The following is a 25,615-nucleotide window of genomic DNA, read 5'->3' as shown; positions in this document are numbered from 1 at the left end:
TACAGTAATACTTTACCATAATTGACAAAGTAACAAGAAGATTGTAGTCCATAATGAATAATGTTTTAATCTACAAATTATTAAATACTAAATTGCAGTCAAATGCACATAATTAAAGATCATTTCTCCCATTAAAAGCCATCTTCATTCTAAACACCAATGCTTTAATATATCTCTTGTGTTCATTAAGGGAAAAATGTCTGCAGAATTTCAACATCCCAGCAAAATAAAGAAACAAGGAACACAAAATACTTTCAGAAATTAGGAAGAGCTTTATTTTCACCTTCTGCTAACTTAGAAAAAACAAAAATTGCCTGTTTTGAAACTCATTAATATGCTGTCAAGACCCTTGTAAGAAAAATACTCAAGGATCCTCAACTAGAGCAGCATAAGCAGGTGCCAGCATGGCATGAGTATATAAACAACATTTTCCCCAGAAAATATAATGTTTATATTATCATTGTTAAAAATCTTAAACAAACTTAAAAATTAACAGGGTGGGAATTTTATTCAGCAAGCCATTAACCTTTAAAATAATGTCCTACACATCTCAATTACTGATGGTTCAACACAAAATTTAAGACATTTCTCAAGATACATTCAAACTTTGTACTTCACCTTTAACAAAGCAGTTTAGAGAGAAAATCCTAATATATCTAAGCCTCTGTTAAAAAAATCCAGTTTTTTGAAATCTCATATATCAACTATCACCCATAATAGAAACGCTCACTGTTAAAAAGACACAAAGTAATCTCTGTATTTACTGCTTCTCCATATTTAGTATAAATTATAAAAGATGGATCCAACCTAGAGCCATATATACAGGCGCACCCCACAAACATAAGGGTTTAACAACCTAAATTTTGATATCCTGATTTTATTTTGCTATCCTGTAATTCTCTCTGTAGCTAAAACATCCCCACATTTTGAAGTGCTCAAAATCCAGATTCAAATATTCTCCCTCCAGTCATCTCTAACATAATATACTGCTTCTGTGGAAATAAGATCTGTGAAACTGAAATGACAGAAAATGTAACTTACACCCAAAGCCCCAACAAATTCACCCCCCCCCCCAAAAAAAAAACCAAAAAACACCTCTGCTCAGAACACAAAACTTTTCACTTTATATAGGCCATCATTTGAAGTTTAAGATGTTCATCTGAGCCTTGGCAGGCTAAAAAAATTATGCAGAGATTATGAATCATAGTTTCAAATCAGTGACAAATGGTAGACCTGCAAGAGCACATTAGTGCATGAAAAAGGGCATTCAACATGCAAATGAGGGCATCACATATGCATGCCAGTGGAGGGATGTGTAATTACCCCCCATAGGTAGATGTGCAAATGCTAGACAAGGAAGCTGCAGGTTCACTAGGTGCATACACAGATTTGCTGATACAACTATCATAGCATGGCTGCATATCTGACCAAGTAGACATCCATCCACCCAGGTCTGCTTTGGTACAGTAGCCCAAGCCTTTGTCACGTTGGCATACTCCTCCTGAGGAAAGCATTATAAGCCTGGGAAAAACACAAACTGATACCATTGAGATAAGGCGTTAGCTTTTACAAAACAGCAGTCTTCCGAAGTGCTGACCCACCATCCAACAGAACCTCCTCCAGAAAGAATCACTAGACACCAATTAACACACATCAAAAAAGGTTTAATATTTTCACAAATACCACTTAACACTAGTATCTTTGCTACTAGTGTGCAAATTAAAAAGACTTCCTACCTTTGCAAAACCAGATAGGCATGCAATTTTCAGGTAGACACAAACTTAAAGCTGCAATTACTGTTTGTAACTCACATGTTACCTTACAACATTCAATCACAGGTGCACCATAATGCATACTAAAATGTTATCAACAGCTAGGGCAATCCAAATCTTGGGGGCAAGGTGGAGATGGGGAGAAGAAGCCTGCAAATCTATTTCCTGCAGGGAAAAAGAAAGAACAGAGCAAGCAGAGGCCCCCATTTTTACTAGAAAATGAGGAATTAAAAACAGCAGAAGGTTCTCTTAATTTCTGCAAATCAAAAAATGGGGGACTTGCAAAAGTTATTACAAACAGACTGTTTTAACTGCTTCTAAGTTTAAATAATATACCAACTATGCAATTATAATGATGGAATAATCAATTTGACACAAAAGAGGACACACAATGCACACATAATTGGTAGTGTTCCTTGAGTCCTTGGAATAGCTGGGTCAGCTTTTGGTTTTTGGTTTACGCACATGGGCCCTCAAAAGACAAAACAAAAGCTTGGCCCTGGTATCTTCCTAGGATCATCTGCTGAGTATTCACGTTTTGAATAGCTCTTTAATTGCATTTAATTAGGCAAACTTTTTAAAGCTAATTACTGTAAAGTGAGAAACAGAAGTTTACACTTTTGACAGATATCTGGTTCAGCCTGTTCAGTTGCCAATTCAACAAACTAGCAGGAACAGCAAAGCAGCTGTATTAACAAGAGAGAAAAGAAAATATTTTTTATAAGAAACACTGGACTGAAGAATACAGCAAAGTCTGAATAAGGACCACAAATCTACAGATTTCCCACATCCAGAGATTTGGATTACCCCAATCAATCACTTGGTTTTATTTGTAAAGATTTTCTTATTTAAAACAAAACATTTTATACTTGGTAACACAACACTATTCACAGAAGCAATGGGAAATACCAGCGAGACCAGATTTGTGGGACAAAGCTGTTTACTTTTACCTGACAAACACAAATCAAGGAGGCAAATAAGTCAGTCCTACTATAGAGTTACGTGAACACACAGTGCTGATACACTGTAAGATTTCCATGGTCATTTAAAATGGAACAACAGGTGGCAGAAATGCAGGCGGGAATTGTTACTTCCATTTCTATAAGCGTACACACCTTAGTTTCATGTTCAGCACATTCGCACACATTTAACATGGAGGTGGTATCTGCTCTAAGAGAACACGTTTCATATGGAGTAACAGCAGCTCTCAGTGTACAGTATTTGGCTGTCATTTTAAACAATAATTTTTGACAGCTGCATAAATTATAAACCAATTTTTAGTGACCTACAGATGGGGGAATGTGCCAACAAGATGAAAAAGAAACATGCAGATTGGGAGGTCAGGGATGAGATACTATCACCAGCACACACACTATTTTGTATCCTATGCATGTCGTTTACTTGTATTTTTCAATAAAGCAGCAGATTCTGGTTTGGGGGGGTTTTTTTGTTTTTTTTCTTTAACCAGTTCAGACTACAGAGTCATTGCTTTATAAGAAAGTGCTCAAAAGGCAGAATTGGGACCAGTGTTGTGGAGCTTAGTTTTGTTCAGCGTCACGAAGTCGGCATCCCACAGCAGTAATGAGAGCTGCCCCTTTCCCACTGCCATCTTCTGAAAGCAGGAATGTCACATCACACTTTGGAGCCAGATCCTTTACTGTTTGGTGCATTATCTTTGAAAAGCTGTGGAGGAAAGAAATGGGGCTGTAAGCATAACCCAGCACCATCTGTAGGCCCAACATCTGTACAGGACTCTGCCCTGAGCACTGTTTTGAACCAACAAGATTCAGAACGCTGGCTAAACCCACATAGAGACAAAGAATGATGCTGGGGGATGCAGGTGGTTTGCAGATGTAGTAACGGTGATACTCATTACAAGCAAAGGAACCAAAGTGGTAACTAACTTGCTCCCACCCCCTTGGCTTCCCATCTGCTCCTCCCTTTGGGGGCAGAAAAGGAGTATAGCTGCCACAACCTGCTACTTCTGAGGTAGAGGGAGGACATTGGTTCCTGTTCTTTCTTTCCTTCCTACCGCCACTAATACAAGACTGAGCTCTGAGGGTGGCTGATTCTTCTTCTCAAAGACTCTGGGAGGCCCATGGCACAGCTTCCTTGATCCCTGCAACTGCTGAAGAGTTGTCTTTGGTACCTGAGCAGCTTGCTTCTGCCTCCTACCCCTGGTGCTCTCCTCTTTGATGACAGAACAGGATTATGGGAAGGGGATTCTAGGAGACTAAATTTATGCATCTTTAAAACAGTCCAGTTCTAGAGCCTAACTTGCTTGTTGTCCAACTTAAGCATGTGTACAACATTGGGTTGGGAATGCACTGGCTTTTACTATTATGTCTGTTTTAGAAAGTCTAGATATACTGAACTTTCTGGTCACTAACAGCCTCTCAAAACTCACAACATTTTCTAACACAATTCAGCTTCTAGAAATCTGAAACCTACACTAAGCTCCATCACCTCCAAATGCTTTTCCTAATGCACAGAGTAGATTTACAGGACTCTGTTTTCAGCCTGTGTCCTACACAGGACCTATGCTTGTAATCTTTCAGGCACCCAGCATGTCTCCAATATCCAATTACTACTTAAAGACTCCATCCATGGAGCAAGGACTATCTTTTCATAAGATCTGTGTGTACAGAAGACATACACGACAGGGCTCCAGTCCTTGAGCGGAATTTAGACACTATGCAATACAACATTTAATTAACAGCGACAGCAAATAGTTCAGCAATCTGCAGCAGCATATGGGGCAGCAGCTGCAGCCAGGCTGCCAGCAGCATGGCAGCTACTACGTTTGCACCTCTCCCTACCCCACCCCCACAGCACTCCCAGGGTCGGTGCTAGGGAGCGGCACCCTGGTTGCCTCCCCTTAAGTTATATTCCTGCTCACTCTTACGCACAAACTTCCTCCAAAGAAACATTATCAAACTTGGATGCAAAGTTCTGTCGTTTCCTTTCAGGAGCCAGGAAAGTGTTAATTTGGTGCCCAAGTTATGGCCTCATTTCCCTCTTATACTTCTGTTCTCAGACAAATAAAATGTTATTGCTTTGGTTTGCAATACTATTGCTAGCTATTTGTACTTCATTGCTCCTATTATATTCTCTCAATTTTCCTTGTGTCATTGTTTTTAGAGCTGTTTCCACTTGCTATTAACTGAAACAGAGACTGGTATCTGATGCTTCAAAGAAAACCAAACCTACAGCAACGTACAGCTTAATGCAAACAATTATGAAAAAAAAAAACAAATACTTACTGCGGATGTAGTTTATACAGAGTCCCATCTACACCGACAGTTATTTCCAGGTGTTCTAATCCTCTGTTCTCCCTTATTTTATCTACAACAGCAGCCATTCCCGCTCCACACAACTGAGCTGCTCTCCGTGATACTGCCCCACACACTGTCTTTACAATTATACTGTCATCACAGGTACTGTTCAAACCAAGCTGCTGAAGGATTGCTCGTACCTGAAGCAAAGCTAACCTGTCACTGCAAAGAAAGAAGAACAGGGTGTTTGTTCAGATCCCTGAAAAAGACTTCAAACAACATTGTATTTTTTATACTAACTTGTAGTTTTCAGAATGGTATTTATCAGTCTCACAACCACAGTGAGTGTTCACTGAGATAATCAAGTGAGCATTCAGGTGTGTGACTCCTACTTTTGACCTCATTTCTTGCTGCAGTCTGGTATGAATAACTACAGGAAAAATGTCAAACACGGCAGACAGGGTTCTTTGGGTAAATGTGTTATCTTTTATTAGACCAATTAAATAGTTGGAAAAATTGTTCTTTACAATCTTTTGGGCACAAAACACCTTTTTTCAGGCATAGGGAGAATCTGCTGGTGTTTGTGTTCTCCTAGATCCCCCCGCCCAGCAGATAAGTCTATGGGGAAGAGGAAGTCAGATCAAGACAGAGGGGAAAAAAAAGTATTTAGGGTGTGCCTCCCCAGCAGATAAGTCTCACCTGGCTGGGGCCCCACTCCACTTACCACTGCTCCTGCCTCTGAGGCCTCCACAGTGAGACAGTGCTGCAATCTAGCCCCCTTCCCTTCCCTCCCCCATGGAGCTGACCTGCTGGGCTGGGGCATGGGCATGCATGCAGGCACTCAGCCCCCCACCTCAGCTTCGGATCAACTCCAAGAGGCTCTGAGATCTATCAGTGGATCAAGATCCACCGGTTAGTGACCACGTACTAGATGGAACAGAAACCAATACGCAAAATTCAGTTCTGTAAAAATGCAAAATGCATGGTAGTGAGGATCAGCTACAATGGGAGACAATAGATGCGAGTCAGCTAGGTGGGGTGGGGAAGAAACTTGACCCTCTATATTGACTGCTTCAGAGATAAAATGAGCAATGAAATAATCAACACGTGCTAAAACAATACTGCAACAGCTTACGCTTGCTGTCATTTCAACAATCTGGATTTTTTTCAGTTCCCTTTCCTTATAATTTGCTATTAAAGGTTTTCCCAAGAAACTAGTTTTTCATAAAAATTTTATAAAATCTCAGTGTTTTTCTATGAAGCACCAACTGCTCCATGAACTCTCCAAGAAGCTGCTGGAATTAAACCACCAAGAGATCTTGGTGGTTTAATTCCACCAGCTTCTTGGAGAGTTCCACCACCATGGCGGTAAGGCTCTGCAAAGCTTCAGTCGATGATTCAATTCAGAGGAGATTTGGCAGCTGAATCTCAGTATCTGAATCGAATCAGGAGACCCATTAATCTCTCCAAACTGAAATCGGAAGCCTCCAATTCGATTCGGAGAGATTCAAAGATTCGGCAATAGATGCAGCTTTATATGTTTTTTCTACGTACCTCGAGGTACCAGGCTTGTGAACGCTGAGATGGTGGGGTGGATAAAGCACCCCACAGAAGCGCAAGGGGGCTCCCCTGCATGCTCGGCAGCAGACCCAGAAGTGAACTAGAAATACTTTTGGTCCACTTCTGGGTCTTCCATGAAGCATGCGGAGGATCTCCTGCTGCCCAGCTCAGCTACTGGTGCCTCCTGGGTCAGGGGCAGGGGGGCACCTGGGGTCCCCCTGTGGCTGATCAGTCCACTTCCCATACTTCTGGATCTGTCACCGGGTGGGGGAGGGAGGTGTCCAAACTCAGACCCCCCCCCTCCCCCCAAGGAAAGCCCCGCACAGCCCTGTCTGAAGCCTGCCCCGCCGCAAGCAGAACCAAGGAGCACATGCCCCCCTGTGCCCTCCTAGCGTCCAAGCAGCAGTGGGAGCTGCCTCCCCACCCTCACAAGCCATGGCTCTGACCCTCCCCCGCCTAGGCATCGCCTGCCCCTGCCCCCTCTTTCATTGTGGGGGGTGTTGATCTGCCTTCCCCATACCCCTTCCACCACACCGGACTTAGCTGCTGGAAGCAGCTCTCCACGCTGCTGGCTGTGTTCCCTGCTGCCTGAGTGCTGCACTGCAGCTGCGCACAGCACAAGCATTTAATCAGCCAAATTATCAGCCCCATCAGGCCAATATCCAATACAGACAGTTTTCTTTATATCGGTACCAATCCAATATCAGACTGATGTATTTGTGCACCTCTAATAAAAAACAAAACAAAACAAAAAAAACCTTAGAGCTTGTCAGGTAAGCCCCAATCCTGCGAACAATCACATATCTAACTTTACTCACATGTTATAGGCCACGGAATTCAAGGAGTATACTGGCTTGCTTAAGTTTAAGCAGATACATAAACATCTGAAGGAGTGATGCTTTACAGCTTACAAATTAACATGCGATTCAGTAACAAATGACTGCTGAACATTTGCTCAGATGTATGCAAATAAGGCACAAATGGTATGATCTACTGAAGTTTAATTCTAGAAAAAACAAAATTTGCCAATATTCATAATTCTTTATGCAACAATCACAATATAGACACTGTCCAGTGAGAAGCGAACAGGCTAAGAAACAATGTTCCAAAACGGGTCAGCAACCGACAGCCCATGGAGCCACTGAATCTAGCCCATGGTGCTAGAGGGTTTACCCACATCATACGGCAGCCAGGCAGCAGGGAAAAGTGGCAGCAGGCAGGTGCTAGTACCAGCCCTCTTTGGACCCAAGATCATGCTGGCCCACCATGCAAAAACACTGCTGACCATGGTTTTAAAATGCTTCTTCCCCCTCACCATCACTATTAATGAGACATGGACTATTTCAACTGAAGCAAAGCTGTATCTTTTATCACTCTTACCTCTCAATCTGTGAAAGGAACTTAGTTTCAAAGATACTTCTGGTCTTCAGTGTCTCTGAAATTTGACCTCTAAACAAGAATCCCCTTTTAGTGAAATCAATCAAAATATTGCGAACAATCTCTCCAAGGTACATTCCACTAATCATTTTCTCGTACCTGGAATTAAAGACAATGTTACAATTCAGAATGATGGGTAAATTTTATATACATATACACATACACCATACACACAAAACATAGTTTAAATCAAACCCATACTATTATGTTTATTCTAAGTCCCCTTCTTTAGCTAAGCATTAAAAGAAAAAAAAAAAAATCACCAGAATATTTAATAGTCACCGATCAAGTCTGATGCACTGTGTAACATGAATATTCATCTACAAGTATATAATCCTCCTTCACCATACTGTGCATCTATCCATGGATGGTTGCTGTCCAGAGTAACTGAAGGTCTCTGGAAAGCAGAGCTGCACTATGATACAGGAGGACTATATTTTCTAAGCCTCTCTAGGTCAGGCCTTTGGAATTTATGCAAATCATGGAAAAAACTTACTTCCGTAGCACTGAGCTTGCTAACTCTTATAGAAGTTTAACTGGAGTTTTAGAACATTAAATAGAGTTGTCTTAAATACTGGCAAGTTATATGGACACCATGCAGTGTCAGCCAGTGGAGCTCTGTTTCCATAGATGTACACAAGAAACAAAGTATTGCTTAACTCCCTGAAAAGTGCATGAGCAATAGTAAGAGCTATGTTTACAGGCATTTGGAAGACTCTCAGCCATTACTCAGCGTGTTTAGGGGTGAACTAGTTAGGAAACAGGGTAAAGCTGTTACAATGCATCACTGAACAACTGATTTCAATCCCTTAGTTGTACTCAGTCTTTTCCATGTGTCCAGCTGTGAAGGAAATACAAACAGACTAAATGCATACAAAAAACCCATCCTGAGCCCGACATTGTATGCTAGGACCTGAAGTTTCTCACGGGCATGTCTCTAAGTGAAGACTAAGGAGGCCACAATCTGCTCCATTTTACCCATAACCTCTACTAATATTCGTGTTGTTTGTAATGAACAATTCTGACAGACCTTGAAAAGGAAAAGCCAAATCTGTGACTCTTGGTATCAACTGATCCTCTTAAATTAGGCATACATGCAGCTACGTCAGGGTCTGGTGAAATTCAGCTCAGGCTGCTGAAAGAACCAGCTGAAAAAATCTTAGAGTCAGTGGCAATAACATTTACAAAATGATGGATGATACGTGAGGTCCCTGTGGACTGAGGACAGGCTAACATAGTGCTCATCTTTAAAAAGGGAGAAAAGGCAGGCACAGGGGATTGTAGACTGGTCTGCCTGATTTCAATACCTGAGAAGTTACTGGAGCAGATGTAAAAAGTTAATTTGTAAACACCATCTGGAGAAGGAAAGGGGTGATTACTACATGATTTTTAAGAACCAAATCATGACAAAGCAATTTGATTTCCTACTTTGATAAGATAACAGATTTGGTGGATGGAGGACACAATATACTTGGACTTTAGTAAGGCTTTTGATACAGTCCCTCCTGGCTTTCTTATAAATAAACTGCATCTACTGTTAGGTAGATGCATAATTGGCTAAATCACCACAAGCAGGGAGTAACAACTATAAAATGGGCAAGTTTCAAGGTAGTTTCCAAAGGGGTCTGTTCTGGATCTAGTGTTGCCTAACAATTTTATTAACACTTTGGATGCAGGAACAGAGAACATCTGGATCAAGTCTTCAAACTCTTGGGAGGACAGAATTATAATTCAAAAGGATCTTCAGGAGGTAAAAGAACTGGTCAGTAAAAAACAAAATGAAATCCAACAAAGGTGCTACATCTAAAGAAAAGCCAAAAGCACAAATACTGAATCAGAGGCATAACAAGCAAGGTTTGCATCCTGTGGGAAGGTGTTGCTGAGAGCTGGAAGGGACAGGGATTCCAGAGGAGTGGGAGATAAGAGGAACAAGAGTCTTACCTATGCTAGTAACTCCAAAACCATCCCCTACTGCTGCATGGTCTGCCTGCCCTAGCTGTTGCTACTACAGAAGTAGCATCGTGTCCATGCACTTGGAGGCTACTGCAAAAGCAATGCTGCTGGGCTGCTTCTCCTGCTAGAGCACAGACTTCACAGGGTTGTAGGCACAATTCCAGTTTCCCTACTAATTTGGCACCCTGGGCTCACCTCTCCTTCTCCCCCCCCAACATTACATCATTATACTGAATGGGAAAGGAGATGCTAGATAATAAAGGATCTGAGTTTTAGGAGTTCACAGGCACACACAAAGTCAACAGGTTTATGCAACTGCCCAAAAAGTAAATCTGATTTTAGGTTGCTTTACCAGGAGTATAGTATATAAGACACAAAAGATGGTACCATTACTCAGCCCTGGTTAAGCCACAGCCAATGTACTGTGTGCAGTCATGGGCTGCACAATTAAAAGAAGGATGTGGAGAAACTGGAGAGGATCCAGGAGGTGAGCAACAAAGATGATAAAGGATTTGGAATGCAGCCATACAGAGAAAGGTTGAAAAAAACTAGTTAAGTTTCATTTGGCAAAAAGGAGATTAAGGGGGACCATAACAGCAGTTTTCAAATATTTGAAAAGCTTCCATAAAGGAGAATGATTGTAGGACACAAAAAATGGGTTTAAGCTGCAGCAAAACAGATCTAAACGAAATCTCAGTAGAATGGAACAAGCTGCTCAGGGAAGTCACGGAATCTCCTGTGCTGGAAATTTTCAAGAAAAGGCTGGATTGATATCTGTCTGTGATAATATAAGCTACACTAGATGACACTTGAGAACTTTTCCAACTCTGGGCTTCTACAATATCCCACTTAATTGTGTGCAATTCAAATCTGAGCTACTGAAATGCAAGGTGTTACATGTCTACAAACAGCACAGTAGTGATATTACTGAAGTTTGTGTTTCCCAACCTCTCCTTGTCCAGGCTTCTCAAACTAGATGTCAGTTTGGCACCCAGAGTTGAGTATTAAAATTCCTGATAATTCTCTTGACTATTACCAAGCTGTTAACGTGATCTCTTTCAACCATTTCAGCTACCAGACAATTATCAATGTCTTTGAATTTTGTTCATTCACACTTTATTCTTCTGCAGACCTGCATTTGGTGAACAAAAGCTAGCAGGCGATTCTCATCCACTCATCAATATTATAAAAGAAAAAAATGTCAAGTTTAGGTCTCATAACTAAGACTCCTTAAAAAGCAGAGGTTCTCCCACACACCTCTTTATTTGCAACATCATCTTTACTCATGAGCCACTCCATTTGGAGACCATGCACTTTTCTAAATGCACATTTCCTCTTATACAACCCGAAATAAATTAAAAACATGCTAGTTTTAATTAATTAAAAAGTACATTTTGAGATGCACTGTCATTAGTGATTTTTAATTAAACTAAATTGAGGTTCTGCTGGCCCCCAATGCAATCTGAGTACAAAGTAACATTTCACATTGGAAGCTGGCCATAGAATCCATTTAAGTCTGTGAACTGTAGCATGTTTGTACCCTATAAATGTCCTTTTCCTGAAGTGCCCATCTTCCCTTTTATATAATATGCTTCTGGCTGCAATTTCCATTACTTAGGATAGCAGTTTATTCCACCATCATAGCAAAGTTTCTCCGTATGGGAGGGGCTCCAATCTGAGCCTTCACATTTTAGAAGTTTTCATGTAGTCCCTCTGATGTCTCGCACGCTAAACATCTTTATACATAGTCTATTTATGTTACACAAACCTGTTTATTACACTCAGTCATGGAATCAAAGTATTTCTATACACAATTTTGAAAGCATAACATCTAGCAAATTGCCCAAAACAAAAATAAATCTCAACTAATTAAAGGCACCTTAGCAGGGCTCCAAAAGTTCTCACTAAAACCTTGATACATTTAAATTGGTAGCAAGTAAGAGACCAGTGCAGAGCTCTAAGCAATTTGTTCTATGTTTTTAACCTCAATGCCAAAGCCAGCAGCTGCATTTTCAAGTGGTCTTTAAAAAGGCAGCCACTCCCAAGCAAAGTGCATTGCCTGAAGGTGAAACACATGGATAACCAAAGCAGAGATCATACTAGAGAAAAAAGGTCACAACCACTTTACCCAGGGATGGAAGGAAAAGGTCACCCACCTGGGAACCACAAACATGGACTGTCCAAGAAGAGAGTGAAGACACTGTACTGGAGACCTGCACTGGCTGGGCCACTGATGCACATGCCTCAGCCACCCTCACACTCCCACAGGCACGCTCCAACACCAGAAATTAAATCAGTGAAGCACTCCAGGCCAACTCTCTGTAGCCAGTCCCAAGACCTCAATGTCCAGAATGCTTGAGAGCAAGTGCCTGAGAGAAGGATCCTGGAGTGGCTTTGCCAATGGTCCCAGGTTTAAAGTATACCTATGTGAACAGGTAGACAGGGTTTGCTGAGAGCCCATCTGGGTTGGGGCACCCATCCACCGTGGTGCAGAAGACATGCCCTAAAGCCCTTTTAATTCATCCTTCTCTTAATAAAGAAAAGCTTAATTACATTACCTTAAGAGAACAACTTGGCCAAGATAATTTATTCTTAGCCCAACACTGTCCCATAAACCTGTGCATATTTTCTGCTGTAACTCAATATAAAATACCTTTGTTTTCCAGCATTTAATGAATAATCATCAACAGCTTTGTCATAAATTGTCCTGATGTCATCCAGGCATCCGTTGTCTCCAAACGCACCCCATTCCATGTTCACACACATTCTTCCTTGATCTCCCTCCACCATCTCTATATTCCTCATTTCCTCCATGTAACATGCATTGCTGCCAGTTCCTGAAGTGAATAAATTGTTTTTTAAATGCCAGAGAACAAGTTTTAAAGCTTTTTACCTGCATTTAATATGAAACAAACTCATTTCACAATGTAACAATATCTTTTCAACATTTGTAAATGGATGGAGCTATTTTCTACTCTTGCTAGCAAAACAAGGAGGGGGGGGATGTTCCCCATGCAGTGCCTGGAGGAACTGCAGAGAATAATGCCAAAAGGAGGCATGGTAGAGCACACACTAGAGACTTGCCAAGGGATGGACCAAGGGCTTTTCAAGCCCAACTGAGAGACTGTCTCTGATTATTTTTTTCAAACAATGGAAGCAGCACAGCATCTAACACTTGCATACAATAAGACAAAAACTTGAAGTGTGTTCTCCCACTTTCAGCCTCACTGAATTCTTGTAATTTATCAATCATCCTTTCTTTTCTATTGATTATTGAATATTTTGGAAGAAGAACTGTAAAAAAGAAAAGAAAGGGAGAAGGTACTTCCAAAAAGCACATGCAACAAATTCTTGCCACATACAAGATGGGTAGCTCCCCTATTCACACACAGTTCCACTTTTCAGAGATCCCCACCCATAAAAAGTATCTTGTAACTGCACACTTCATTAGCTTTCTTTTGAAACAAAATCAGATCTGCACCAAAAGGAAAACTGAGAAGTTGTGTCAGTATTAAAACTGCAAAGTATGTCTTTCCATTTTTAATTCTGGAATCCACATATGCAATTGCAAATCTCAGTTATATTAATTTGTGCAGAACTCACTAGTTCACCCTAATGCCTGAAACTTTTACAGATTATGACATTAAGTATTAGAAAGCAAAAATTAAAAAACACTCAATAAAAGTCAATGTCATTGCACCATTATATAAGCTTTAGTGCTCTTTTAGCAAATAGTTTATTTTTATTTACTGTAATACTTTACCACATGCACTAGTTAATCTCCTTTGTATATTCTGTAAAGATAATGAGAAGGCCTAAATGCATTTCTTCCTCTCTTCTGAGCAGCAGAAACAGGCCACAGTGTTTTCAGAGAACTACTAAATTTGTACATTAATGACCTGAGAACAAGGAAGTTCTACTATACTAGAAAAGAAGATTCAGCACACAAGCCATATGTAAGGATTTACACCCATGAAATCAGATACTTGGCCATTTTTCATACTTCTGTAGTTTTATTTTAAACATTTTAAAGTCCATTTTACTGTTCAGTACAAAATGACTTGGACTGAAAAACCATTCTAAGGGGCTAATGGGGGTGTATGAATACAGAACACAGATGGAACCAGTAAATCACATTATGTTAACAGTCTGCCCAAACCCTTGCATAGCAATTCTAGCCCCTACCAGCCAATAATCACATCCTGCATTCCTGAGGAAGCTCCCAGAAAAGCTACATAGAAGCCAACTGTAAGTCTGTATCCATCTGAAGATAGTATTTTAGATCTAGTACAATCTGAACTCAGGCCAGGACAAGCAATGGAAACAGATTTAGTAGCACAGCTGGATAGTTTCCTACTGTTAATGGATACTGGGCACCCATTTAACCTAATCTGCTGGAACTTCTGTAGAGCTCAGAGTAGACAAGAAGGTATCAAACTGGACCAGCCCCTCCCACCCCCAGATCCAGGCTGCAGGGCTCCTCATGGGCTGGATATGGACCCAGCAGCAGCAATGAAGTGAACAGTGGTGGCAGCACAGGAGTTCCTGCAGCTGTTGCTTGCTCCCACCTTGCTGCCATGCATCTCCACCAGGGCTTCATACTTAAGAATTCAGCAGCAAGTGTTCCCGCTCACCACAACCCTGAATTATGCGCTGTTCCCGCTCACCACGGCCCACTAGGAGCCCCAGGCACTGGGTGAAACAGCTCCATGGGCCAAGTCATTGACACCTCTTCAGCAGACCATAGAATGCAGAAGTCCTGAGACAGGAGGCAGAGGTCCAGCTCAGTGCGCTAATTTTGCCCGAGTTCTTCCTGGAGACATAAGTAGAATGGGGAAACTGCATCTCCACTATTCAACCCCTCATTTATGAAGTCCCATCAGGATCACCCATTCCATGCGACAGCTGCATGCAGTCACTACGTGAAGTAATCAAAAGGGCATGAACTCAAGTGCCAACAATAAACTACTGACCTACAGCTCTATCTATCCTTCACCACATGCAACCATCAAGATGGCCAAGAGTCTGGACAGGGAAAAAACCTTTATAATCCAAATATAATTTGATTAAATCAAAATATTAACAATAATATTAACCATAATATATAACATATCTGATTCTCTTCAACAACATCAGATCTTTACAAAAGAGGCCAGTATCGTTTGCTCTGTTTTACAAACAGGCAAACAGAGTAAGTCTATAGTGCTGTCACTAATGAAACTGCAATGTCATGTAGTGTAGGGTACAGTAGTGTATCTGAGCTAGCTTGGGTATAGGAATAGTCAGAGTGTGAAGAACAGGAGTGTCAGAATAGGAGAGTGGCAGCAAGGAGCTTAGAGCAGGATGTCTGCCATGCATCTACCCAACTTCTACAGCAGCTTCTATAGCCTGTGCTGCCATAGCTGGACTGCTACTAGTATGAGTACTGATACCCAATATTTAAAGCCACTGCAGTCACAGCAACAGACCTACCCTGAGATGCAAAAAATTGATTTGCCCATTGTCTCCCAGCAGGCCAATGACAGAAGCAGGCCAAGATCCAGTCCAGCACTTTACCCACTAGGTCACGCTAATTCTGCCCTAAAAATACAACACAACTTTAGAACCTTAATGGGTCTCAAAAACACAATCTGTTCAGATGATTGAATAAACTTTGTATTATCTTGGCCCTTCTATGGCAGCAGTTTAGGCCCAAGGAAAGGCTATCACAAGTCTATGAGCCTCATCATTACTTAAATTAATTAAAATTCAAGTTTTTCAAAAAACAGCTTTGTCCCAGGTTTTAAGAGGGCCACACTTGTAATAGGGCCCCCAACTCCTTGGAAATTCTGTGCACTGCAACACTTTGCAGCCAGACTGTATCTGGCAAGATCACAAATGACAGTCAAACAGACTTAACACTCCAAGGACATGCTACCCCTTCTCCTGGCAATCTTGTCCTCCAACCTAGATCATGGTTTGCACTCAGACTGTGGAACCCAAACTAATTTTTTATTTTTTTGCCAAATCCTGAGTGTAAAATATCTGGAATTTTAACATAAATTTTCATTATAATGAGATCCAGTTTTGCAATTTAAAAACAAAATTCTATGTAGGCTTGCAACTGCCATTTCCCTCTGTCTGGGAAAATCTTTTTGACATCTGGCCTTCTATATATCCAAGGTGCAGGTGCAAATAAAGTGCTTTTGGACTTTGCATACCTCCACTTACAACCCTAAGGTAGCATTTCTTATTCCTACTGGCACTGCTAGCATCTCCTGTGGAACTATTTCAGCTGTTGTACCGCTTGCATGAGAGGCACAGTGCACTGAACTTTATTTACTCAAGCTGCATAATATGTACCTCCTGGAAGCTGGTATACTTTGTTTAACAAGTTTATTCTTGGCAGACCCCATAAACCAAGCAAGTGGTGGGCCATCCCAGTAGTGTATCAGGGATACATGTTATTAAATAAGCTAAACAGTAAAGAGCTGATAATTGTGTGTACCCAGTTTCATTCATTCTGAGAAAAAGAATAATTTTGAGCTAATATAGCTAGGACTTGTTTAGATTTCTCAGGTTTTTAATATTAAACAGAGAACTAAAATCGTATTAATGAATAAGGTAAGAAAAAACAAACATTTACTGATTTTTATTCTTAGCTTATAAGAATTGTCCAAGGGGGACCATCTATTCATCTAGCACTATTTCACCTTTGCTTTCTGCATTAACATAAAATTAGAAAAACAGTAAAGGGGGCGGGAAAAAGCATGTTTTCCCATTAATAACATATATTCAAATCTAACTTTTAGAGTTGTTGACTGAATCAACTGACACTTCTCACCTAAAATGATTATTCCTATTTATCACACAAAATTAACCAGACTTGAAATAACTCCACAGAAATGAGCAAGGTTTGTTAACTATATGGATTAGATGAAACTCAAATTACATAACCTAACTGCATTAACTCAACATTATATGCGTTTGTTTATAAAGTGGTGCATATCTGAAATCAATATAAAATATACAAATATAAAACAACTCTAATACATACCCACAATAAGTCCAATCTCACAGTTTGGATCTTCATAAGCACAAGTCATCATAGTGCCAACCGTATCATTGACCACTGCAACAACATCCAAGTCAAACTCCTTTAAAGAAAAATAATTTTTCAAAATAAATATTGCTTTGCTTGCAATATATCATGCCAATGCTTACAAGGCTGAAAAGAATTAGCCACCTGTCTGTCTAAAATGCACTGAGTTTAAATGCACATAAACAGTTTAGACCAGAGGTGCTCAACCTCCAGCCCGTGGGCCAAATTTAGCCTGTGGAGCCATCACATCTGGCCCATGAGGCTCCCCACAGGTCGGGTATTTGGTAGGGGAGAGTGGTGGCCATTCATACAGCCTCCCTCCCCCCTGCCAAATCCCTAAACCCCAATCCCTGTGCAGCTGGTTGGAGCCAAGCTATGTTCCCTTCACTTGCAGGGCCAAGCAAAGCATGCTTTCCTCACCCTACCACACACATTTGGATAAGAGCTGGGCCCTGCTCCCTTCCCCCATGTGGGGCCCTCTTGGGACTGGCCTGGCCATACCGTCCTCCCTCTCCACAGGGTTGAGATGAGACCTGGCCATGCCCCCTTCCCTCTCCACAGGGCAAGGTCAAGCTCCTTTCCTCTGAGGGACTGCATTGGGGCTGGCCTGCTCCCTGTCCCCCTCTGACCAGTCAGATGGTACCTACCATGCCCACCCAAGTACCAACACCAGCTGGATCCAGCTCACAGATTGACTGGGCACTGTCAATCCAGCCTGCCGGGCAGAAAGGTTGGACCACTGGTTTAGACAATTACTTGAACTTAATATTCAAGTTAAAAAACAACCTTCAGGTGGGTAGGTCAACTTACTAGCATACCATAAATTATACTATTAATACAACTATATTATTGATTTAGGGCAGGGCACATTTTAAGTACCAGTTTCTTCCAAAGATAGAGGGAATCACTCAGCGGGAATTGCAAAGGTAGGAGGGAATACACAACACCATAAGCACTAAAGGTAGTGATATCTGTACTTAGGTTACCCAACACTGTCCATTAGAAGACACTGATTTTAGCTCCTTAAATACAAAAAAACAAACTTTGCCCAAGTTTAGGGTAATAAAATTCAGCCATTTCTCAGACTATGATTAGAGGAACACAGTGTTTGACCCACAACAAAAAAATTCCATCATTCAGTTGAGAAGCACTAGTGCCCCCATGCTTGGGAAGAAACCTGAAATGTGGCAAGGGAAACTGCTGATGAAAATTTTCATCCCGAAGCAAATTCACCCAAATTTGACCTAGTCTCTGAAAAATGACAGTTTGCACTGTCCAGCAGATACCTTTTAAGAGCTTGACTGATAAATTGTCTGAAGAGTCCATCTGTACTGAGCATGTTTCAATCACTCAGCCAATATGACTTCAGATGTCCCATTCAATAAAGCAGCTGAACATGGAGAAGCAAGTGGCTTCTTTCGACTGGTCTCCCTTTTTTGCATAATTCCTGGCCCTCTTGTAAAATGTGCACCACTTGTGCAACGGAAAATGCCAAGGAAGCACAGCGGACAAGGTTCTTTAGGTAAAGGAGGTGCAGCCAAACTCACCACTGACAGAACACTATAGGCCTACAAAATTCCATAATACAATACCAAGTCAACAGATAGCTCCAAATAAATATTGGAGGGGGGGGGGGGGAAATCACCTCTCTCCGTTTAATTCCTTCCCTGAGCAAATATACAACATCTTCTCCTTCACAGTCTGTAGCTTTAAAACCCTTGGTCCAATTGAGGAGGATACCCTTAAAAAAGAAAAGAAAAAAACACCATCATTAAATTTCCAAGCATACCTTCCACTAAACCAAGAGTCTTTTAAAGATGGTTTTGAAAAATAGCTTATGGTCAAGCACATACATGTCAATGTATGTTGAAACCTTCAGTTAAACTTACAGGACAAAAGCATAAACATTTTGTTCGAAGTAACACTAAAAATCAAAGACTCTAGATGCCTAATAAAGCGGGGGAAGCAAAAGCATCATGTTCACTAAAAGGGAATCTCTAGGAATTTAGTAAATGGTAACAAGAGTTATCATGCACCTGTTTATATCCAGTCCACAAGTCTATGCCACAAAAGAGTGAACTGATTTATTAAACAAAATGCCAAGGGCTGTAATGCTACTTTATATAGAGCTTTCTGTGCCGTTTCCATGCATGTATATTTATGGATTAGAATCCAGTTATTGGACTATACTGCTGTGAACACCAGATATGACGCAATAAACATAAGAACTCCAGTATTCAAAGAGAATACATGTTAGCACAGGAGTATACCACAGACTTTTACTAGACATTGCATACTATATCCCAGTCATGTTCAAGTGCCTTTTCTCTCCTGTCTGGAAGAGCTCTTAACTCACTTGGTAATTTGTGGTTCAGCCTCAACCACCATTTCTGGGCAGAGATCACCATGTTACAGCTTTGAGCTCCCATGCACGTGCAGGTAGCCTGCTTCAACACTCTGGAAATCCAGCACATCAGAGCAGACTTGATTAATCGAGTCTGCTGGAGCGCAGAACTTAAAGCGCTCCGGCAGGCTCTAGCATCATGTGCATCTGCAACCCAGAACTTTGCCCAGCAGGGTACTTTGAACTAAAGCTTGTTCAATGAACTTTAGTTCAAAGTGCCACGCCACCATTTTTCAGCATGGTGATACCGATACACGTGACACTTAGGTATTTTTAATTAGCACGGCTCGCAATTTTAAGTGGCTCCCACGCCTCCCAGAGCACATGTAAAATGCCCTTTATTTTTAATGTAAACACATGTAATTGACAACTAATTAAGGAACTATGTTTTTGAAAAATGCTATGATCTTAGTCGATACAAACCACATTACGGGGAAGGAATGATGCTACAAAGAATATAACAATATGTATTAGACATCAAATTTTAAACAAAATAGCGGCAGAAAATGTTACTGGTCTGAGAAACAGCTGAATCAGTCGACTAGTAGTCAATACTACATTTAGGGAACCTAATTCTTGAACTTTTGCCTCAGGCTCAGTACTACTTACACAAACTGTCCCTCTGCAATCTTTAATCCAACTGCTCGTGTCACTAACTGCTGCAAAGCCCAAATGAAGGTGAAGAATTAGGCACAACGAAAGTACAAAAACAGATTTAGAAGATGCAAGATATTACACAACTTACAGCATCTAAACTTGTCTGTTTGCAAGGGAAGGAAAATGTAAATCCAAGGGGAAGTCGTGCACCTTTTATTCCCATGTAATCCAGGAAGTCTGAGATGCAGGCAACTATGTGATCAAACAGCTAAGAGAAAAACATATATATAAGAAGTCATGTCTATGGAACATACATTATGCATGTCTTCAGAAATCAATAATAATGAAAACAATATATATAAATGTTCACCTCTTCACCAGTACCCAGCATGACTTCTACAGGGATGGCGTATATTTTATTGTGCATTTCAACTGTTCTTCTCTTACCACTACGGATCTTCACAAGCAAAACTCTAAAGTTTGTTCCTCCAAGATCAAGAGCCAGGAAGTCTCCATTCTCTGTAACAGTGTATTAATATAAAACTTAGAAACATAAAAATGTATGAACCAAAATGTCCATTTTTTTAATTTTTGCAGCAAGTTAAAGCATGTAGAAAGGTCTCTCACAGGGATCTGAAGGATTTAAGGGTTTCTCATGTTTACTCTAAGGCTTCTGCCTGCTTACTGAAAAGAGCAGAAAAAATACATTCACATGCAGTTGCTCCTTCAGAAAGGAGGAGACTAGATAGTTTTTGCACTGCATAAACTGTACTGAACTAGTCTCTAAGAAAGTGAGTAATTCTCTAGTACACCAGCAGATGGTGCTAGCATTCCTGCTTCTGCAACTGCAGCAGGAAGTCATCTGAAGCCCACTGAATTAGGTAAGGATGTGGAAAAACTTGAGGGTCCAGAAAAGAGCCACCCATATGACCAGGGGACTTGCAAGGCAAGCCATGTGAGGAAAGGCTGAGGGACCTGGGACACTTTAGCCTAAAGAAGAGAAGGTTGAGAGGGGACTTGATAGTGGCTTATCCTTATATCAGGGGAGTGCATGAAGAGCTTGGTGAACAACCATTCATTAAGGCACTCCTGGGGAAGACCAGGACCAATGCAAACGAACTCCAGGAAGGCTGCTTCAGGCTTAATACCAGGGTAGAACTCCTTCGCAGTTAGGGTGTCCACATTGGAATAAACTCCCTCCAGAGGTGATGCAGTCACCTACCCTGGTGGTTTTCAAGAGAAGACTGAACAGTCACCTCACTGTGGTCACTTGACCCCAGCTATCTTCCTGCCTAGAGCAGAGGGGCTGTACCCAATGATCTGTGAGGTCCCTTCCAGCCCCTAACAATCCATGAATAATGGATGCTTAGAAAGAAAAAGGAGGCAGCACTGTCTTTCTTTGCTGCTTACAAATGACAGAAGCATCTTCTGAGGTAGAGTTATCAACTGCTGTGTAGCAGACAGGAAAAGGGAATCAGTTGCTACGGGACTTGTATCCAAAGCTCACTGAAGATGATGGAAAAAACTAACTTTAAAAGGTTGAATCAGACCCTATATGAAGGAAAAGTGCCTGCGAATATGAAAAGCATAATCAAAGCGCTGTCTTTACATGTATGAATAGATTCACAACTGATTTATATTTTTGGTTTCCCTGCCTCACCCATGTCCCACCTGCCCAGAGGGCAGCCTGCTGTGCATTTAATATGCTTTTCTTCCTTCAACTATAATAAAAGCTACCTGTTCCATCTGGTGTGCTGCGGACAAATGTGGGCAGCATTTTCACTTTTGCACTATCATGAGTTTTCTTCTTCATTCCAGCTTCCATTTCCATTCGCATCCTCTTCTTAACCTGCAATAGCTGTTCATGAGTAAGCTTGAATTCAGCCAGAGTTTCAGCTATCAGCCTGTGCTGCTCAGCCAACCTGTAAGCCACTGCTGTGACCATTGCAGCTCCCTTTCCACTGCCACTCTCAGACAGGAGGAATCGCACATCAGAGTCAGGAACTAAGCGCCTTGTTGTTTTGTGCAAGCGTCGGGCATATCTGTGAAGAAGAGATCATAAAAACAGTAACCTCTCTTTTAAAAAAGGTCACTTAAAAATCTGCCCTAGTCATCACCAGCCACAAAAAATGAAAGGCTTGGAGGAAAGACTATCAAGTTTCAAAGTAAGGAAAGCCAATTCCTGCTTTCTACAGTACAAATGACTTTTCTTTGCAGGTGTCCCAACCTAATATGTACCACTTCCAAACCTTCTTGGGCTTTGCCTTCTTTGTATCGCACAAGCTAAAGCAGTTTGGTGTTCTACTAATTGCCAACATGAAGCCTTTCATCCCAGAGACAGACTGAAGAACTTAAAACCTAAGACAATCATATCCAGACATTCAGAATATCACATGCCTAACATGGCACAGCAAGGCCTATCTGAATAATTGCTTCTTTGGAAGCCAGTATGGCACCTCCTCTGAGACTGAAGGGTCCTCCTACCTGGTTTCACAGTAAACTTCAGTCTTTTTTTCTAAATTTATAAGTTAAAAAAAGCCAAAATAAGTAAGCCATATATCCATGCTGGATAGTTTATATCTAAAAAGAACTTGTCAAGATAACAGTCTTTTTCCAAGACACACTTGTCCTGGACAAATTTTCATTTCTTCCAAAATATACTCCATTTTCAGTTGTTCAACTAAGAAAAATAATTTTTTCAATAAAACACCAACAATTTTCCATAAAACATCGAACAAGCTAAATATTCCTGTTCCTTTACTTTGTTTAATTTATATGGAAAAATACCCTTTCCTAAATAGCTCTAAATACCCAAGTTTTAATCTCTCTACTATGCACTATCTGAAGTGAACTTCTCCAAATAGAGAGCTATAACTATAGGTACTTCCAGGTGCTTTTAAAAAAGAAGAGAATGAAGACAGTAAAATGTACTTCTAAGTTCCAGGTCTAAGCAAGAAGACTAAAGGAATAAGGTAATCAAAGATAGTTTTTAATTCAGTTTAAACAGGAAAAAAAACCCCAACAAATAGATCTTCTCATCAGAGTGTAGCCCACAGATACAAAATTATAGTCCTGGAATATTAATTGCTTTTGTTCAAGCAGCTTGTCTTCTGAAACTACCAGAAATGCTAAGGGAACTTAGATGTCCAAATCCCAATTAACTTCAATGAGAGTTAGATGCCTACTTTCCTTTATTTTTCTCCTAAAGTCCCTGCCTATTTCAACAGTTAAAGGCAATATATTTTTCTCTCCTCTATTAAGCTGTTTGCTGAGCTCAATTTTTTACACACACACACACACATCTTCTGTTTATGTAACTCAACTCGAGACCACCTCTTAAAATGATGGCTTAATAGTTCATGTCTGACCTTTGCAAAAGATGAGTCCTAACAGGTGCCAAGCATTAATTATAGTAACAGCAGGACTTACTGTGGATGCATCTTGTAAAGGGAACCATCTACCCCAACTGTGGTACGCAGCCTGGGTACTCCTTTGTTGTCACGTAGCTGATTCAGAATTGCACCCAAGGTACAAGCAACCAGATTGGCAGAACGAAATGAAACGATTGTACAGACATGATGGACAGCAATGCAATCTTCATGGGATGGCTCTACGCCAAGACGTGTCAAAATTTCTTTGGCTTTATTCAAACCTTCTTTGCTTCTACAAAATAGATATATTTTAAAAGTGCAAGCTTTAGTATGAAATGATAAAATTAAAGTAACATTAGCTGACAGCAGGCATATTGCCATTTGACAGCCTTCTGAGGGTCTGAGACGGGCCTTACGCCACTTGAAGGCAATATCAGATGACTGAAATATCTCTGTTAATGGCACCGAATAATTAGAGATTCAAAACAAAGTCAGTTAAGGTTTGCTGAAAATGAATGGCGTTTCAATAAAACCCAGTCAAAATGTACAGTCTGTGAAATAGCTTCTACCACTGGTACAACAGAATTTCAACTAGTCTGTCAGCACAACCCTACATACATAATTACTGAAAGCAATAGCTGCTGACTCCCTCAAAATTAGTTTTCTGCTGGGTACAAGACACAGGCTATGCATAAGTCCTGACATTGGGAGGGTGCAGCTCCAGACAGTTGGGTCCAGCCAAGCTATAGCCCCACATCCCGCTACTGGCACAGATTTCGTACTGCTGCCACAAGCCCCACTGCTGCTAGGCCCTACCTCTGGCCAGGCTGCAGCCCTGTGCCCCATACCCTGCTGTCAGCACAGAAAACTGGAAGGCATCCATGCCCCTCCTATGCCCTCCCAACACATTGCCTATGGTATGAAATACACTATTTACATGGAAACATATCTAGTTTTAAATCCTCAGAGGTATTAGGAAGACGCATTTCCAAAAAGGAAGCAAAAATTTCATTCGTGCCAGACGGTATGAACAAGTCTACTCTCCAGTGAGTTTCCCTTATTAAAAGAAATGAAAGTGCAAGACACACTGAAATTGCATACCCATATTGCTATTGCTGAGTGTCACCCAACAGCACAGCAAGCAAATGTCAAGAGAAGGATGATAAATGACATCATGAAGCCAGAACTGCAGAAGACAGGCATTTGCCAACAACAAATCAAAGAGAGTTTGATTCTACCAATGCCACAAAGGCTCCTTTCATTAACTGCCCAGGCAACAACTAAGGTGCTCAACCATGCACAGGCCTGGAAAAACTAAAATTTCTTTTCACCCTGTTGATTCTTTACATTATAAATTATCAGGGCGTAGGCGAACAACTGTTCACCAAAGAGCCCCAAGGCAAAACCAGGAGCAACAGTCAAACTCCTAGAAGAAAGTTTCAAACTGGATACAAGGAAAAACTTCATGGTTTGTGTGACCAGACTCCAGAATAGACTCCCAGCAGGGATGGTGCAGGCATCTACCCTGGAGATCTTCAAAAGGAGATGGGACGCACACCTTGCTGGGGTTATTTGACTCCAGCAATCTGCTTGCCCAAGGCAGGGGGGCTGGACTCAATGATCTCACGAGCTCCCTTCCAGCCCGAAAATTCTGTGAATCTGTGTGAATGTAGGAAGCCCTATCCAAACAGGTACTTAAGCATATTAGTAATCCCATACTCACATGCTTAATAAAAGCCAGAGTCAATAGCAAAAAAAGCATTTTAATTTGAAAGGGCCTTTTTTAGACTGTTATAATTTTGGAAATTCTTTTGTGCTGAAATTTCCTATATTACTTCTCAGACTAAGAATAAAATTCTGCTAAAGCCTGTGCGCATTCTGTTAAGCCAGTTTCAAGCTGAGACACGGGGTATGTGTATACTGCTTCCATACTGCTCAAGAGTGCTGCCAAAGAGTATGACCCCACCCATCTGCTCCTGTTCAGGACATGCCAAAACTGAAAATCTGCTGGGATGGGGATGGGGAGAACGGGACTGCTACCACTCTAAAAAGTTCATGGTCTCCAGCATGCTCAAGGACAGAAATGGGGAGAGATCCAAGGGCAGTTTCACAGCCTCACTTCCAGGTTCAATGTGTAACACAGATTAGGCAGGCAAGGTACACTT

The 25,615-nt window shown here is 41.1% G+C and overlaps 1 protein-coding gene across 2 annotated transcripts in view; it reads right to left on the bottom strand.

The window, feature by feature from the left end:
• Positions 1-1,131: 1,131 nt before the first annotated feature.
• Positions 1,132-25,615, bottom strand: part of HK1 (hexokinase 1) — a 74,256-nt gene continuing 49,772 nt past the window's right edge. For both annotated transcript variants that reach the window (XM_019538520.1, XM_019538521.1), the window contains 10 exons: positions 23,509-23,742; positions 21,817-22,121; positions 20,450-20,598; positions 20,228-20,347; positions 18,724-18,819; positions 17,034-17,133; positions 12,651-12,834; positions 7,988-8,143; positions 5,036-5,269; positions 1,132-3,455 (listed from right to left, as the gene is read on the bottom strand). In XM_019538520.1, the coding sequence (XP_019394065.1) occupies positions 3,311-3,455; positions 5,036-5,269; positions 7,988-8,143; positions 12,651-12,834; positions 17,034-17,133; positions 18,724-18,819; positions 20,228-20,347; positions 20,450-20,598; positions 21,817-22,121; positions 23,509-23,742 (1,723 nt within the window). In that variant the 3' untranslated portion in view covers positions 1,132-3,310. The remainder of the gene's footprint in view (positions 3,456-5,035; positions 5,270-7,987; positions 8,144-12,650; positions 12,835-17,033; positions 17,134-18,723; positions 18,820-20,227; positions 20,348-20,449; positions 20,599-21,816; positions 22,122-23,508; positions 23,743-25,615) is intronic.

The sequence above is a fragment of the Crocodylus porosus genome, unplaced genomic scaffold, assembly GCF_001723895.1.
Source record: "Crocodylus porosus isolate Cpor-Errol unplaced genomic scaffold, CroPor_comp1, whole genome shotgun sequence".
Lineage (NCBI taxonomy): Eukaryota > Metazoa > Chordata > Crocodylia > Crocodylidae > Crocodylus > Crocodylus porosus.
The sequence above is the reverse complement of the archived record's forward strand: the minus strand, read 5'-3'. Positions and strand labels throughout refer to the sequence as shown.